The sequence below is a fragment of the Ciona robusta genome, chromosome 1 (genome assembly GCF_009617815.1).
Source record: "Ciona robusta chromosome 1, ASM961781v2".
Lineage (NCBI taxonomy): Eukaryota > Metazoa > Chordata > Ascidiacea > Phlebobranchia > Cionidae > Ciona > Ciona robusta.
In genome coordinates, this window is record NC_143235.1 from 9,375,980 (window position 1) to 9,394,923 (window position 18,944).

At 38.5% G+C, this 18,944-nt stretch overlaps 3 protein-coding genes across 3 annotated transcripts; 1 reads left to right on the forward strand and 2 right to left on the reverse strand.

Moving 5' to 3' along the window:
* The first annotated feature begins 734 nt into the window (after positions 1-734).
* LOC149742869 (TM2 domain-containing protein 3-like) lies at positions 735-2,669 on the forward strand. Its single transcript, XM_089871690.1, has 2 exons — positions 735-877; positions 1,387-2,669. Exon 2 carries the CDS (start codon positions 1,439-1,441, stop codon positions 2,129-2,131), a length of 693 nt encoding a protein of 230 aa, XP_089727816.1. The 5' UTR covers positions 735-877; positions 1,387-1,438; the 3' UTR covers positions 2,132-2,669.
* On the reverse strand, positions 2,136-4,080 carry LOC149742870 (uncharacterized). The gene is made up of 8 exons (XM_089871559.1): positions 3,776-4,080; positions 3,587-3,700; positions 3,348-3,506; positions 3,153-3,289; positions 2,893-3,093; positions 2,660-2,823; positions 2,447-2,587; positions 2,136-2,386 (listed from the first exon to the last, which is right to left on the reverse strand). The coding sequence occupies exons 1-8, from the start codon at positions 3,926-3,928 to the stop codon at positions 2,277-2,279; spliced, it is 1,179 nt and encodes a 392-aa protein (XP_089727685.1). The 5' UTR covers positions 3,929-4,080; the 3' UTR covers positions 2,136-2,276.
* Positions 4,081-4,414: 334 nt separating this feature from the next.
* LOC149742871 (uncharacterized) lies at positions 4,415-17,918 on the reverse strand. The gene is made up of 11 exons (XM_089871370.1): positions 17,354-17,918; positions 15,837-15,979; positions 15,343-15,527; positions 14,239-14,484; positions 12,965-13,065; positions 10,759-10,906; positions 9,601-9,884; positions 8,615-8,846; positions 7,779-7,887; positions 7,398-7,528; positions 4,415-7,285 (listed from the first exon to the last, which is right to left on the reverse strand). Exons 1-11 carry the CDS (start codon positions 17,424-17,426, stop codon positions 5,161-5,163), a joined length of 3,777 nt encoding a protein of 1,258 aa, XP_089727496.1. The 5' UTR covers positions 17,427-17,918; the 3' UTR covers positions 4,415-5,160.
* Positions 17,919-18,944: the final 1,026 nt, after the last annotated feature.

Sequence of the window (18,944 nt, forward strand, 5' to 3'; positions counted from 1 at the left end):
TCTTTTTTATTTCTGTGATAATAATCACCCACGAAGTAACATACATGGTAACTCGTAAGCTGTCACGAGGTGATAAACCCGTGTGATAACGACTGTCGTTTTCCGGCCACGCGAGGATAAAGCAAGTTACATTCATTCATTCATTAGGTATATATGTATACCTATATACCTTATGTAGTAGGGTGGGGGAAGATGGGACACCTATTCATTCTATTTTCTCGTCCCATTTAGTGGTAAACATTCAACGAATTAATGAACCGTATCTCCACGACTCCCACAGACCGCTGTTAATTCATTAAAACATGGTCAGGGCATTTGGGTATTATGTGCTAAAGGTGTCCCATCTTCCCCCACCCTACTACATAATGGAAATATAAGGCAAAAAATGGCGGAGGCACCACTCAAAGGGATCAAAGATGGCCGTTGTAATTTCTGTATTTTAGGATCACCTTGTTGTTTTTAACCATAACGTACATGTAAAAGAGAAGACAACAGACAAGGTACATAAGAATTTAATTGCGCACATCAAGTAATAGATTATATAGTAGGGTGGGGAAGATGGGACACTTTGTCAGACGAAACTTTTTTTAATTTTCTTTTTACGGACCCCCATTTAATGATAATCAGTAAAATAAGGTTACATAATTATTTGACAGTATTATCGCGACTTTATAAAACGCCCGTCAAAGCTGATTACTGTTTTTAAATATATACATACTGTTGCAAAGCTAGCGGGTGTCTTAATGTTTGCTATTATCTAACCTTGATTGTATGAATGAATAAATGTAATTTACTTTATCCTCGCGTGGTGGAAAAGGCAGTCGTTAAACACCGGTGTTCTGTTTCATACACTCCGTGCCAGCTTAGGAGTTATCAGGTATGTTACCGTGTGCTGTTTAGCTGTATTTAATTGGAAAAAATAAGTTTTTAAAAAACAGCCTCTACTTTAAGAAGCTGTTTTGTTTTTGGGACATTTTGGAAATAAATGATACTTTTAGATTGCATTTAAACATCTGTATTCAAACAAAAGTTCACATTTTTAGGGACCACTCTAAATACCACAATACAGCACATACACATATGACATAAAGAGCTCATACAACACATACACACGAGACGCGAACATGCAAACGTCGTGTTATACAGAGCACATACACGCAACAACATGCTAAAAAAATAAACTGCATGATAAGTGTGTGTGCTCCATATAACATGATGTACGTATCATCGTGTGTATGTGCTCCAAATAACATGATTTTTGCATGTGTGTGCTGTATCCTGTATGTGCTGTATTGTGGTATTTAGAATTGTACCATTTTTAGTAGTTAAGCCTGAGCGGAACGAAACCACAGAGAAATTGTGATTAAAACAAAGAAAATTTAACAGATCTGATAGGTAACAGTTAGGAAGTTGATTACCTGTGAAGCATTGCCCATGAATGAAGGGTTTTGTACAAATTTTAACTCTTGGAACCGTTTTAACTTGGAGCTTCACAGCACTCCTGTCTAGTGTCAATGCCAATAATGAAGCTTCTTCAAAGATAAATGGTTCTGTTACATCTAACTTAAGTAATGAAACTATCGCCAGATTGAAAAGACTTTGTGATAATAGCAATTGCAATGCTCTTTCTGCAAGCTGCTACAAATGTGACACAAATGACAATTGCAGGTATGGTGAAACAGCATTGTTTCACTGTAAAGTATATAACTTCTTGACATGCATTGGGAAACAAAACATGACAAAAGAGTTTCAATGCAAATACTGCTTTCTGACAAAGCCAGGAGAGGAGCATGATTGCACACAATCAAACACTAGTTGTAATGTTGCATCAACACCAAGGGTTAAAGTAAAAGCAACATGTGAAACTAGAGAGAACGTTTTTTGCTTAGGGCACCGGACATTTACCAAGATGGTCCCTTGTAATTGGACTTCAGGGCGCAGTAGGCTTGTTGCATTTATTCTAAGCGTTACCCTTGGTGGGTTGGGAATTGACAGATTCTATCTTGGACATTGGCAGGAGGGTTTAGGAAAGTTATTTAGCTTTGGAGGATTGGGAGTCTGGACACTTATTGATGTAGTGTTGATAGGCACTGGTTTTATAGTTCCCAGTGATGGTTCACTTTACATATAAACAATACTTTTGCATGTACTATTTATTGATCGAAATTCACTATCACAATATTGCAATGAGGCTTAAAACAGTAATTAAAAAAAATTAAATAGGTATATTATGATAAATCTATTGATCTTTTGGGAAAATGATTTGATCAATGAAGTTACGCGATTTTCTCAGGAGAATCATTAAACCACGAAAACATGTTTCCATTGGAGTATTTCTGTTCAAGCTTACTGTTGATAGTTGAATCGAACAAACCAAAAACACCACCTACAAAAGCAGCAGAGGTTTAAACCAGATATAGTTCACCTAAACAACAAGTTTGTATACCTGTGTGGATATAAAGTACTCGCGATCCTTTGAACCTCCCAGGGGTATTGTTTAACTCTGTAATCATTCCTTTTACAGCTTTACCTGTGTATACTGGATCACACAGTATGCCAGTTGTTGAGGCAATGTTGTGTAAAAACTCTGTAAAAATAGTATCATACTGATACACATGTATTTTGTTGGAAGTAGCTATTACTGTAAATAAATGTTTACCATGATCCTGCTTTGTTGTTAAACCATATCCTTCCCCTTTGTAACCATCAATTATATCAACCAAGTCTTCAGATTGAGCACCAGATATGCCAAGCTCATTAAACATTTGATTAACATGTTCATGGAAAAAATATTTATCGTCACATACTGATACAGCATGAAGCCTGCATTAACAGTTTTGTTTAGAATAATTAATGAAGGATCTGCAGTTCGATAAATTCATTCAAGCTTACTTTATTTTCTGTCCAGTTAGATAATTACCAATAGCAAGGCCCGCTATAGAGCCACCACTGCCACAAGCAATGACCACATCATCAAAATCGGTGCAAACATTTTGGTGTTCCATCTCTTTCCAAGCTTCTATATAACCGAATACTCCAATACTGTTTGACCCGCCCACTGGAATACAACACACAGGATTGCCTGTTTTCTCCCTGTGTTTTGAGAATAATGCTTTATAATTTGTAAGTTAAAAAAAACAAGACAAACTTACTCTATTTCTCTTGCAAGTTGTTCTTGTTTTGGCTTGATTGTGGTTTCATATTTTGAATTCTTTGGTATAAAGTAAATCTGGCTCCCACATAGCATAGAAGGCAACAAGTTCCCAAGATTGTCAAAACAAGGCAGAATCTTTAAAGTAAATACAATGAATACAGCTTAAGCATGGTCAGGTCAAGATGTTTCTTACAGGAGATTTGTTTCGAAGTAATAGGTAGCTATCCAGACCTAGTTCTCTTGCTGCCACAGCTGTTGCTCTGCAGTGATTAGACTGGATACTGCCACATGTTATAACTGCCTTACATCCTCGAGACAAAGCATCACCCAAAATAAACTCAAGTTTGCGTACCTGTAATGAGTTATTTAAATTACATTCATTATCCATAAATTTTAAGTCAGCGTAAGTTGGAAAACTCAACAAACTATTACCTTGTTGCCGCTTAATGTACTGCCAGTCATATCGTCTCTTTTAATGAACAGTTCAACATCTTGAGGTAAACCATCAAGTCTCCACTTGTGGATTGGTGTAGGTAACACTGCAAGCTGAATAAAAGAGATGCGGAGTATTTTATACTCTGCTAAATATTTTTAAGTGCATATTTTGAAAGCTGGTACTACCTTAACTCGTTTTTCCGGTTTCTTTAGAATGTCTTTGGCCCATTCAGGTGCCTGGTAATTAGATACAGAATAGTGTTTTACGGACATTTGGGACCAGTACGTACAAAGTTGTAACTGAAAATTTGAATGTGAAGACCAACACCGCCTTAGCATTTTAATTTAAAGAGGTAACGTAAAGCATATAAAGCAATTAGATAATGTAAACATGTTTCTAAAACATATCCAGTCTACGTTGTTGCTTTTCTTTCGCCATTGTTTTAAATATATGTTACCAACGATATCTATGTTCTTTCCTCACGCTAGGTGAAATCCTTTAAAAGGGTAAATCCCTGATTGTATATTCCCATTTTACATTTCAAACATAGAGTACTATGATCTAACTTTGGACACGACCTACTAGAGATATCTCTAGTAGGCCGTACTTTGGACTATAAACAAATTATTTTTTCTTTAGCTTCCGACCCCTGTTGTTTTACTTGTAAGTGTGCACAAATCACCAATATTGTATTATATGTTCCAACCAGACTTCGAAAATAAACATAATACCTATATTTCCGACTATATGGTTCCAACAAATGAACTTATATATTACTTCTGTCTCCTAATGAAAATATACTGTTGTGCATTGGCTTGATCACATATCCACGAAGTGAGTGTATTTACATCGTTGATGAACGATCGCACATAATAACGAATGAAGCAAAATATCAGTTGTGAATAAATGTTAACATCCATTTTAACTCTCGCGAACAATGTAATAGCCTATGAATGTGAAGCAAGGTTAATTAGAATGCGTATGTGTATAAAATAATTAAAACCAATCAGCAATGCACAAACTGTGAACTCTAAAATAAATTATTTACGTATATACCAGAAACACTATAGTATTCATCCTTTTAAGTGTCAACAAAGATGTTGTGAAAAAAATATTTAAAAAGAACTCTAAAGTAGGTAAATTTATATTTTAAATATGTATGGACTGGAATATATATATATCACGAAAACACAGTTGAAATAAAAAGTAACACATCCGGGCTCTAAAGCCATATAGTGTTAAACGTATATGTTCAAAATATATACAGCAAGCTTGGTTAAAACTTGCCTGCCAAGCCGGTTAAAGAAAACTAGAATGTCTTTAAAGTAACTTATATACATGCATCTATCAGATAAATTGAATTTCAACCTTGGCAAAGCTGATTATACCAAAAGTGTTATTGGAAACAATAAGAAAAAGATTTAAACAGTCAAATAAGTAATATTTAACCACCAGATTGTGTCACACAACAGTATCCAACAGCAGTTAAAGAAGTAATTCACAATCAACCGACAATAAGTCGATGATCAAATAAGTTATTCTCGGCAGTCATAGTGTTTCTTTTAAGACTTTAAACAACAGACTCTGTCATAACAGTGTCTAACACCGTATGCTCAGTCACGTGTGATTTCATCTTAACGATGTGTCCACCGTCTGTATCTTCGTGGCCACGAAGCAGATTCTTCCCGTCCTGTCCCTCTCGTTTCTCTGTTGCAGTCTTCCAGCATTTAAATATTGTGATTCCGGCAATTGATTTGCGTACGGCGTTAAAGGTTTCAAACTTTGAAAGATAGTTCAGTATCCTGGTGAAGAGTATTTGAACAGCATTTGAATAAAACAGGGGATTCAAAGCACTGTTTATAGGTAAAATTATAATTGCTGTGATTGAGTATACCGTGTTGGAAATTTCTACACCGGAGAAGATTAGGAATGCGATGAGACAGATTGGAAGCCAGCAAGCGCAATCTGTTGCAACAAGAATAGCTATTCGTTTCTGCATGTTTCGCGTACCTTGGCTTGTAACTGATGACTTGTTCACTTGTCTGGGTCGGAATATCACAGCATACGCTCCCACTATATACAGACATAATATGAAATTCGTTATCGTGACCGTAAGTGAGAACTGCCAACCCAAATCCCGTTTGTCCACGAACAGTTTCGGCAAGCACGTTGCGTGTGTACTGTAGTAGCCTAAATAGCTAATGGCTTTGTATTCGGGATTGAAATCTTCCAGTCGTTTGCTCATTCTCTCCCAGGTGAATAAGTTACCTTGTTGGACTGCTGGAGATGTATCGTTTTTATATGAGAGAAGAATCTTTGAAAATGTGGTGAACGCTGGTTTGTCAACCAGTTCAGTAAAAAAGTAGGGGTTCGTCGAGAGCATCGTTTGTGTTACAAAATACTCCTGGAACATTTTGCTTAGCGGTATGAACGCTATCGTGCCAGCGAAGATCCACGTGCTAACAGCCAGTCCAATAGAAAAGTGTACCTGTAGGGTGCGGCTTTGTATTGGCCATATGACACAGAACATGCGGTATGATGACAAGATGGCTAGAGTAAGAAGAGACACTTCACTTGACAGCACTGCCAAAGTCCCCAGCACTGAACAAGGTGTTCCTGACCGCCAACTGTGGTCTATAAGACAGTAGTTACCAGATGTGGACGCACTTCTGATGCCAAGAGCAATAAGAAAAACACCCATCAGGAGGTCAGCTATTGACAGGTTAAGTACCAAACAGCTGTACACGACAGCGACTTTGGTGAGCTTACGGCGAGCGTGATAACATAAAAGACTGATTGTGTGCACTATAACCGCCGCATTGCCACCAATAGCTAGTATTCCCATAACCCACACCATGACTTGAAGAAATCGGCTTTCGATCATATTCTCAGCAGACGAAAACACAGACCCCTTGAACGAATCTTTGGGACATTCGTCGCTACCATCTTCACAGTCACGTTTCCCATCAAACATGTAACGTTTATCCACAAAGAAAGGTTTTCCGCCTTCGCAATAGAAATGGCTGGCGTGGCAATCAGCTTCGTCGCTTTGGTCCTCACAGTCTGCAACGAAATCGCACACTTGACTCTTTCTTACACTGTATACTTTCGCTGTTTCGTTTTTGCAGATAAAACGATTGGTGCAGCCGATTTCGTCTTCTCCAGACTTGCTGCAATTCTTGTGACCGTCGCAGATCAGACGACCTGGCAGGGTATATTGCTCGCTGCATGTAAATAGTCCGGTGGGCCCCATTTTGGAGCAAAAGTAGGGCTTTTCTCCACAGCTATCCAAACACTCGTCCTCCATATCAATGCACTCTGGTTTTCCGTCACATGCTGTCGCTTCTATTGGTGCCCATATGTTTTTAGGTTGACTCCTTGTGCACTGGTGCGAGTAATACCGTTCACTGCGCTCAGAGCCGGGACCACAGTACAGCTCGTCCGCACCATTCGGGCAGTCGAGAACACCGTCGCAGAACTTGAGCGAGTCAATGCAATTAATCTCCTGCTCTTCGTATTCTTTATTGGTATCATTGCTAAGAAGGCATGGTACAGAATACGGTGGGCAGGGACAATGACCACGAACGGTGGATGGCCCGAAACACAAATTAGCGCAGATGTTTGACGTGTTTTGGTTTTGACACAGGCACTCATCGGAAAGATCTGGGCAATCAAAATTTCCATCACATATTTGCCTAGAAGAAAAATACAATCTAACATATATAGATTGAGTGATTTAAATATTACACACATAAAATTTCCGAAACTGTAAAAAAAGTGCGTATTTACATGAAGGAATAATATTACTTTTTTGATATGAAGAAGCCCGGTTCCGTTATGCATTGAGCACAATTGTTATTCGTTGTGGAGCCATTCACAGATACCAAGCACCAATCGCTTTCATCCACACAGTCTTTCACGTCGTCCTCTAAAAATTCCTGGTGGATAAACAAACCCGTCACTGTCACGTGGCTTTATTTATTGAGTAAGCATTTATTGCTATGAATAATGCATGGGCAGGTATTATAAAAATCAAATTTTGGAAACGGGAAGTATGCACGACGGGATGAAACCGTTTTATCCCAATTTGCGTCATATGCGCGCTCGGCGTCTGTCATGTCTACAATTTAATGCACTAAACGTTTGACGCAGAAATTGTTGAGAATTTACATTACATCTCTCACATACCTGAGGTACAACGCAGAGATTTTGAGATCCGTGTCTTTCCACTGTACATTTGAAACCTCTTTTTATGGAAATATGTTCTCCATTTTTGAGCGGCTCGTCTTTTCCATCGCTGCAACGTAAAAATAACTGTGACTAGAGTTTCGGGTAAGGTGTCATGCATCATCTCGTCGTTTGGATGTCCCATTACCCGCTTTATCCGAGATAACATCCCCAAGTACAATGAACAAAGAAAAGATAACGATGCGTGCAAACTATATCAAGCATCTAATCACAGGCTCATTATTAATGCATGTAGAACTACACTATAGCGCATGGATGAACGGAGATTAAATATAAGCCTGTACACACCGGATCGCATACGTGGTTATATAACGACTATCTTTTTTTTATTATTAACTCGCAACACATTTAATATGTTCGTTAAATTGTTGTCGGGCGTATGTGAGATGGCTAACAGCACTTCTGCATGAATTGAAATTATAGCAGGATGGAAGCGACGGAACACCCTCAGCACCCATACACCCTAATCGTGTTTTAAACAACCAACAACGGTCCATTGGAGGGCGAGAATGCTTCTTCTACTAAAACAACCCGCAACTCTGACCAACGGCCAGCAAATCTGGGTAATGTTCCAACTCTGGCCTATAACTCTCTACGGGGTCCCTGCCGTGCTGCACAGGACATATATTCTATAATATCCGGTTATATCCGGATTGTGTCGGTATTCGATCATTAATAAAGTTTAATGCAAACTTAGTTCCTACAGTCACATCATCACAAAAACAGAAATACCAGAACAGATTTAAAATTTGCGCGCAATAAAAACACAGCTGTACCTGCATTCGCTTTCCCCGTTGCATAGACTTGAACGATGATGGCAAGTGTCCCCACCGTCGCAAAAAAGAGAGTGCACGCATCCTTCCTGGCACTCGTCCGTTCGATTCTCACAATGATCCACACCGTCGCATACATGCCTCAGTGGAAGGGAGCACACTCGGTTAGTGTGAGTGTTATACAGCTTATTGTTGATGCTTTGGTAACGGTTGGAACACGATACTGCCATGTTACCTGCACAATCAATCAATCCTTTATGTTTGTCGACACTATAGTGTCAAATATATACTGTGCAAACAACTCACCATGTAATACAATAAATTTTACAGAATAAGATAGAATTGATCGTTAAAACAGCTACTGATCGTGTCTTTGTCAAATACACAGTGTATATTTTTTGAACTTCAAACAGATAATTTTTACGACCAGTCGTCTTTGGGCCAAGGGGTTATACTTTTTATACTTAAACGCTAAGTCGGTGGCACCTGTACCTTATCTGTTACCCGATTGATAGTAAAAAGGTTATGGTGAAGTTTATTATAAAGGTATTTTCTTTGTCCGGGAGAAAGGGAGACACCTTTTCTTCTTTTTTATCGTTCAATTTGGTAGTAAACAAAGACCATTCAACGAGTTTTAAAACCGTTTTCTCACGACCCCCATATAGACCGTTATTATTTGGTATTTATTTCAGCCACGATCAAGTTATTTGGATATTATGTGCTATATAGGTGTGCCACCTTACCACACAGTATTATGTACAACCCGACTGACTATTTTCAAACACAAACATACGGTATTAAAAAACTTATAAATAACTGGGGGCAATTTGTTTACATGGGTTTGAATGTAAATGACTTATCTGTGGTTGCCATTTTGTTATTTTCTTGAGACGAGACCACTTTACCACGTCTCGAAAATTTCATAATCTTTCCGGTCGATCCGGTCCGTGGTTATAATAACGCTAGAAATTACATTATTGAATCAATACCTAATGTACTGTCGCTCTCAATTTCGTCTTCACCATTTGCGCAATCTTGTGTGCCGTCGCAGAATCGACTCAATGCAATGCATGAACCATCATCGCAAGTGAAGGTTTCAGTACACGTCCCGTTTCCCCCGCATTCGTCGCTCATGTCTCCACAATCGTCATGACCATCACACGCCTTTGTGCTAAAGAGACACTTGCCGTTTCCACAGACAAACGAGTATTGACAATCCGTTCCGCACTCGTCTGCTCGATCCAAACAGTGCTCGTGTCCATCACAAACATAGCTGCATAAACCGTCATTGGAATTATTATAAATCACAATCACTATAGGTTGGTTTGAGAAAGTTAAGTTAAACCTTGAGAACACATTTATCATTATTCACCACATTCCTATATTGACTTTTATGGTATTTGCATTCACTTTTATCCACGTACAAAATAAGACGACAGTTTTCCATCGTGTTTCGATATTTTTACAATTTCAGGTGTGCTGAAGCATTGTAAATATTGTTATAACCAGAGTCCTCTGGTTATAACGTTATTATTATTCTCCAACATTCTTATCTTCTGATGTTCCCAGAAAATATGCCGTTTTTCATAAAATGTCACTCCCTATTTCATTGATTAAGCGATTTCTAATTTGTTTATGTCCCGCACCTTTATAGAATTGCCCAGTAAGCTATATTTATATGGCCCCTAAAATCAATATTAAACTGCCTTTGAGGGTATTTAAAGCGACCAAAACAAATGCGACTGTTTATAATCTATACACAATTTGAATACGCTCTCTACTCCTTCCAGGCCGTGTGGAAAAATATAGGTATTAATGGAATGTTGTTCGTATAATAAATCCTTATCTGTATCAACAGTTATTATACGGCTAAAAACATAGTTAATTTGAAATCGTTTGTATGTGTGCGCAGTATGCTATGTTGTGGGCGCTTTATATATTGCCTAAAAAACCTAAAGTATAAACAGTTGATTCTGTCGAAACGTGACAGAGTTTAGACAACGAAAACCACTGTTCATCTCGGTAAAATCGATCGTAATTTTTGTAGCGGAGAATCGCTAACCTTAGGCCACCACACCCGGAGTATAGCACGAATGCCTTGTATAAGAAAAGGAAGAGAAACCAAAACAGCCGTCTCTGCCTCTTACCTTGGGGGAAGTAGGCAGGTCAGGTTTTTAAAATTGCCAATATTGGAGCACATGACACCGTCGTCCTCTTTTACATGAATTTCATCTCTTCCGTCCGGACAGTCTCGGTGTCCGTCACAGAATTTAGCGAAAGCAATGCTAACAGTTCCTGGGTGAATACTTTTTCGTTATTTATTCATACGGATATACAAGTACGCTCTGTTTTGTAAGCAAACACTTTCGCTTGAATGTGTTTGTTCAGTTCGGCCTCATAGACGTTATATCAGTTACTGTTTGATGGCTTCTACCCATTTCTCTTCGAGATGTTCCTATTTTATCACCACTTTAAAATATTCATCTGACGTTTTATAGCTTTAAAAGCTTGGCTATACGGTTCAATTATTATTCGTATAATTTGTCAATAGTTTGCTCTCTTGTAATACAGTCTTACGTGTGGCCTGACAACACAGTTTTCGGTAACTTGACAGCATTTTGAATGGCCCGATGTCGGCTCTGTAAAATGGCATTTTGATATTATGGCGGTGACGTTAACGAAGAACTAATTTAGCTTTATAGTGTGAATCATCATTCCTTGTTGAATTAAATCAGTCGATATCTATTCTGTAATTCCACTTTGGGTGCGGTCATCCAACATTAAATTCGCACCAAAGCGTTCAATGATGCACGAGAACCACACATGCATGCACTGTGCGATGAATCACTGCCTAATAGTGTTACGTGTTGAATGAAAACTTACTGTATGGTTATTACTTAAAGGGGGCCTATACGCCGGCAGAGCTCGGTTTTATCCAGTGCCCTGATAAGTACACTGTCAGGCGTTTTATCGATGGTTAGGGACTCTCAAAATTAATTATTAATGGAAGTTGCATTACCGAAATCGTATTGATTTTCGACGTTTCAATAATGCTGTTATTTGGATTTGCAAACAGCGTGGCGGCAAAACTCAATTGAAGGAGAAACAGCGGCAGTTTAAGCCCCACGCATTTGCGCCTTGCTTGTTAACTTGGCCGCATCGAATTTTTCGTAAAATTACATAATCTGATTTTGCGGACGTTAAATGTGTTTCACAATTCCGTTTTATTAAGTGCAAACGAATGCATAGTTTTTTTTACAAGCGAATGTAACGTTGCATTGTAGTGTTGACTGCCGGGTTACTAAATTATTTTAAAATTACATTATGTATGTTGCTCTATGTTTCTTATAACCGTAATTCGAAGAACAAAAGGAATTGGGTTATTCAATTCTAATCCTAACGGTTCTCCCAGCGGACCTGACACATTTGGAAGACCGCCAAAAGCTCTGCAGCTTCATAGAAAGTAACATTTTAAGCCGTTTATTTTACGAGAATAAACTTCAGATTAAAGCGGTTAATGAGCTAAATAATTCCCTTGTTTAATTGTTCGTTGGGCGATCAATGTTAAACCATCGAACACCGACGTGAATGATTTGCCGAACAGAACTCGGTGTCATTTGACGGATAATGACTTTTCGGCCTAACTGATAAATTTAACTTTACTGTTATGGCTGAGTTAAGTTAAATAAAGGGTGTATCTAGTTGTCTTGAGCAAAAAAAACAGTGTAGCATGACTCAATTTGTAGCAAAAATGTAAAGTCCTCAACAGTTATTATCAATTTTCTGTTTTTATAAATTCATAATATCGTTCAGACACTACCAGCAATTTTTCCTACAACATTGTACTGTATAGGTAACACGTTAAAAACTAAAGCGGTAGAGAAAAGAGTGTTCAAACTTGATTTTCAAAGCGTTTAATATTATTTCGTGGTATTTAATTAACAATGATTTTAAATTGTCCCGTCTTACCCTGTGTTTTTGAAATGGTAAAATTACACCTGTTGTGCGAAGCGCCAAACAACTGCCCGTGTGTTTTATTCTATTTTTTGAATTGTTGTCGTGGTATCACCCTAAAAATCTATTTTGATTTTGGAAATTTAGGATAATATGTGCTTTAGTTTCCCGTCTTCCCCTACTCTATATAGGCAAGAAAAGTCAACTCGTTTATTCTAATTGCAAAAATTTGTTTTACAGTCTATATTTTGTAATTCTAATTCAACCTTGCTTTATTCGCGAAAGAGACTTCAAACAGTTGCGTAACCACATTTAAGAGGCAATAAAACTTTAAGCACGCATAGGATATTCAGTTTCATTACCGCGGCCCAGTAAATACGTTATAAACACATAGCCTACCGTTGTCGTCGCACTTAAACTTAGAATCACAATCCTTTGTTTCGTCACTTCCGTCGCCGCAATCGTCACGACCATCACATCGATTTCTGATAGAGATGCACCTGTCGAAGTTTGCTAACTATTACTCACGTTCGGCCATCTGAATTGTAATTTAAAATACGGACGTACTTCCGCACCTGCCGTTGGCTTTTTTATGCACATAGATTACGCGAAGCAGCTGCTACTAATTATGCAGCCAAGTTAAGCTTCTTTGCAGATAAACCTCACAAAATGTTTTTAATGATAAATCAAAGTTAGTTGACAACCGGCGGAGCCCAATTTAGAAAAAAAGCTTCATTTAAATGGCGCAAATTACCGTTGCTCTATATTGTGGGAAATGTTTTGTACACCTCTGGGCGTTCTGAACACGCATTTGCTATACCACACCACACAAACCATGGTATATGGTGCAACTATACTAAGTTATGCATCGGTAAACAACGTTTAAAAATATTAGCCGCTAAATGCCAATTCCTCGTACCGTATTTTAGTTTCTTACATTAGACACAATAAAGTTCATTCATCCATTTTTAATATGAACGCTGTTTTGCAAACAGAACCTTGAACTATTCCGACGAAAAGTCGTGTCCAGGCTCGGGCTCTCATAAATAGTTCAGTTTTGTATTCGGTTGAGCGGTGCGCCGATCGAATTTGTAAATTCCGCCGCGTGTTCGACAAGGTCCAAACTGCGATACGGTAAATAATGCATGGGCGGGGATAGGGAATTTTTAATCGCGAGCAGATTTTGGCACCGTTTACATTGGTCGTGTTCACTGGCTTGGTCGATGAGCGTCCAATTACCAAGCCAGCTTTATCTACGCTTAGTGTACGCTATATGTACGAAAATGGCTTAACGCTTAGTTGGGCTTATTTATCGCCCGCCACGATTGCAGGCGACAGCTTGGCAACGTTAAAATATTTTCCTATAGACCAAGTTTAATGAGGCAACAAAGCGAAAGAATCATTTAGAATCTTAACATGAAAGCGCCGTGAATAATAGATCGGATCGAACCCTCTAAATAAAGATGGCTGACACTAAAAGTGAATTAAAGCCGAATTAGGTTCAAATTGCTCCGTGGTTCCTTATAAGTGGCTATCAATTAGGGAACAAAAATCAAGCTGACTTAGCAACTAATTGACTTCGACTCAATGGAAAACTCACATATAAATATTACTGTGGATTTCATTGCCCCAAACCCGTTATGGCAGCTTTCAATAATTAGTTATGCCTTTACCTCCCATTGTTGCAATAGAAGCGTACGGAGTCGTCGCAATCAGGATGACACTCGTCAGAATGGTCACCGCAGTGGTTCACTCCGTCACAGAGGAGGTGGGTTGGAAGATGACATTTCTTTGACGTAACATCAGGGATGAACATGTCACGTGAGTTGACATTCCATGGAACTCGTTGCTCTTTCCAATGTTGCTGCGAATCTTTGCCCGTTTGAAGAACATACCGCCACGCGTTCACGCAAGAAAATCTGAAGAAATAATAGCACTTGTTTGGGTTTCTGCTTTAAAAATCTCGAAATATATATATATAACATGGGGTTAGTGTTGGGACAAATAAATACAGTCCCCATAAAACAGCATTCACAACAACAGGTCATTTATAAGTTGCAACTATTTTTTTCGAACACAGTACGTTTCTCTTTTATCGAATGTGTTCTGCAACAAGTGGTTCTTTACAGTAACCAGTTTCATGTGTTCCTGTGGGTCTACGATTAGGACTGCATTTTGTTTCAACGATTTCCTTAAAACGCGGTATTTTGCAATAACACGACATATATCTATTATACTGCGAATGGGAAATGTGATTAAACCAGAACCGCTTTATTATTAACTGCAGATGTAGCTGCCATCTGGGAAAAATAACAAATGATTGTTAAAAGACCTGTTCGGTCCGTTTACACGAAACACGGTTTAAATATCAAAGGAATAAAATGAATGTTCTTTATAATTACTTGGCATATGTGATTGTAATTGCCTTTCCATATATAGATACTGTTTTGGACAATACAGATTAATTCTCATGAAGTGGAGAAGTGGAATATGCTTATTGCTTATCAGTTTAGTGCACCGGGCGCCCAACCGTTTTTTACCACCCCCAATTTGCAACAAAACGACAATGCTTCTGAAGTTTCAATTGTTATTCCAAGGAGAATGTTTCTAGTTTAAATTTTTGTATGTTAACAATTTAAATTAACATTAAAATTACTAACAGCTGAATTAAACGCTTCGAATTTTCGTTTTTTTTTATAGTAATAACTCTGTGGCCCATTTATATGGTTGGCCATCTACTTATGGTTAAGAAGCGCTTTGGTCAACGAAATATGTACGTGCTAGGAGACGAGTCGTCTGTGGCTTCCATTTCGTCACTTCCGTCTTGGCAGTCGGATATTCCGTCGCAGAATTTGTCAATGGCGATACACTCGCCTAGTTTTGCGCAAGTAAAAGTCTCCTTGCACATTCCTCTGCATTCGTCTGTTGAATCCCCGCAATCGTCGTGGCCGTCGCATGCTTGCTGTAAAAACACCAACAAAGTACACATCGTGAAAAGGGGAAAATTAAACTGTTGACGCGCCATCCTCTTTATCTAGCCGGCCACGAAGCCGCGTGGTTATGTATATGCATCCAATAAACAGCTATACAGCTGGGAATCTAAATTATTTAGAGTCATACGAAACGGGCCGTGTCTCCTACTGAAACGCGAGTCGTGTTAGATGATGTTTCATGAGTGTGTCTCCTATACACATTTACATGAAATTAACAAATCTTCTGGGCTTTGTCAAATTATGGTTTCAAGTATATGGTTAAACTTATATTTACTAACTTGGGCAGTGAAGCAGTTGGGCCGCTTTTCGCACAGATAGTAAGGCCAATTATTTGCATAGCACTCGCTTGGGGATTCGTCGGGTAATTCTTTCCAGTCGATCCTTCCTGAAAGTTCTGCAGTCCAATTCCCAGCTTGCAGTCCTGCAGAGATATTATTTGCTTTATTGTCGCGTTCACCAAATTACCGAACCGACAGAAGCTGGTAATATTGATTTGGCCGTCTCCCAGTAGCGCGGTTTGACTTACGATCGATTTTTGTCCCAAAAATGCTTTTTACTTTCCCACGAATTTCAGACCAATCCCACCCCCCAAACCTCAATGAATGTCACACTAGGTTCGTATTGGTTTGCTTACTATACGTGACTGGTATACATACAAATGGACTTTCCTTACTGAACAAATAGATCGGATACGCTTCGCCACGGCGGCAAAAATTGCGGTTTTACAAAATTTTATCTTTTGTTTTACAGTCAATATTGACTCGAAGGTTATCGGGCTCATCACAAGAGAAACACTTTCAGCCAAATGCGCGCGTTTTTAATAAATGTATCTCCATAATTGACTGAAAGTGCGTTTTATCACTTTGTGGCATCATGCGTTTTATCAACTTTGTGGGATGCCCATCGCATTAAAACACACAGTACGACTGCATATTAGAAGATTGCGGCCAACGCTTCCTCTGATCGAGCCAGTATCTCATTAAGAATTCACACGGGGCAAAATAAATTTGTTATTTGCAGTTATTACGAACAGCGCGAATTTGTTGCGCAAATCGAAGCGGCGGTGAGGTTTATATGTCCCAACAGACAAACCTTAATGCCAAGTAAGTTGTTTGCAAATCCAGGCAATAGAGTGACATATTGATATTAAGTCGCCATGGGACCTCTCCTGTTTACGTGCGAATTGCTTTTTAACTGATATTTTATTGCTTTGTAAACGCATACAAACTGTTATATTTAGTTGTGTATAGTATATGCGACCAAACACATGCACCCAAAAATATATTCCAACTTAGAAAAATGTATATACAGTTTTCCCGCGGTCGGTTAAGTAGTGTGTGTAGGAAGGTACTTTAGCTTGGCATGACTACCCCTTTGTTTACGTGTGGGTTTTGCAGAGATTGAAGTCGGTTTACCGTGTTTATCCGCATGGGTCTTGCTAAACTCTGTGACTCTTAAAGGAACCTGTACAGCGCAAACACTAAAAGATTATTACGGACAACAGTTCTCGTTTTAATATATAGTAAGGTGGGCGAAGACACCTTGAACATATAGTATCCAAATATCCTGTTCGTGCTTAAAACATTTAACAAAGGTCGATATGGGAGTCGTGAGGATACGAATTTATAATTCTTTAAATGTTTTTGTTAACTACCAAATAGGACGAGAAAATAGAATGAAAAGCTGTCCTATCTTACCAAACCTTAACTGTAACTAGTACATATCAACTTATATTTTTATATCAAAACCAAAACCATGTCAGCTACTTATCAATACACGTATAAGCATATCTTACCAACACACAAGGATGCAAGTAGAACCGTAATAGACAAAAGTTTCGTCGAGTAGGGAGAGCGCACAAAAACCATTTTCAACCTTATAACTAAATATGTTTTCTGTTGACGAAAATGATTATTAAGTAAGACTTATTCGCTCAAGTGTTATGCACTCCTTGACTCTGGCTTTGTTTAAGAGGCCAAATCCTGTTAAAACCAGCATAAAACTTTCTATATAGTCTAATGAATATACCGTCCTTCGTCTACACAAGTTTATATCGCAACATTGCCAATACCTTCTCAGATAAGAGGCATAGAATATAAATACTCGCGACACCACCATATGTTTGCCTAAAAATCCCGAGCGCTCTTAAAACTTACAAGATTAAAAGAAGTGTGAGGAAGAGTTATGGTGAACTAGATATTTTGTAAACTATGCGCTCGCTGTTAAAGTATTCTGCGTTGCATCAGCAGCAAATAGATATATTAATGATTAAATTCTTGTAAGTTTGACAATACAACGCACATTCCACATCAAATCAATTAAAAAAATACAGGAGTGGAAATAACCTTAACTAGCATTTGTTCTGATACCCTGCCAACACACAATTAAAGGGATTTCGCATGCCGCATATTGAATAAATCAACCGAAATGAGGGAGGCAAATAAGCACCACACCTGATGAAACTAAATATCATCTGGCATCCAAACACATTATCTGCTTTTCGTCAAATGACCCGTTTTGGTAAACAGGTTTGGATTTAATTTCACCGCAGCTCGACATGGCGAATTAAGTGACGAAACCCGGTTAGCATGAATATTTCACGCACAGAAATTACAGCGCAAATGGCATCATCGATTTTATTGCAACTATATACGTGTCCTTACATGGAAAACGCTTTAATCACTTGCAACTTTTTTACAGCACAACGACTTTTCCAACGCTGCTGAAACAAAGTAAACATTTAGTCGCTGCGGCTGCCTGTCTTCGGTCACGTTAAGCAAGCGACATGCTAATTAACCGTGAAAGTGATCAGAGAGATTGCCGTATAAGCGAGCATCCTGTCATGCCAGCATTCCACGGGCTCTGAAGCAACATCGAGTCCTTAAAGAAGCACCTCTAGCAACGCGACATTGAAAAAGGCGAGGCTCCACTCAGACCGAACCTTGTCCTTTTGCGTCACAGAATAAACTGATTTACCGAATTAACTTATTTTGCAGCATGTGGCTTATATTTGCAACGTGGTTTGCAGAAGAAAAATTACCGCCATTTTGACAGTTTTTAACAGTTATAGCCTTTCTGTGTAACAAATATGCTTGTCGTGTCTTCTTACATTTCTTAAGCGTTCACCTTACTGACTGCTGCGCCAATATTTGGAAATCGTAAAACAACAAAAGGAATCTACCCTGTAAATCACGTCTATACATCCATATGCTTGTACACTATATACTTATTCTTTAAAGGCACCGGTGGTGAATAAAATCTACTGGATTCAAGCAGCTGTTCGTGACGTTGTTTTATGTGCCGTTTTGGTACACGTAATTTACAGAACAGTATTACTGCTTGAAAATGCTATTGCCGTATTTCTACGCACTACTTGTCCGATATGT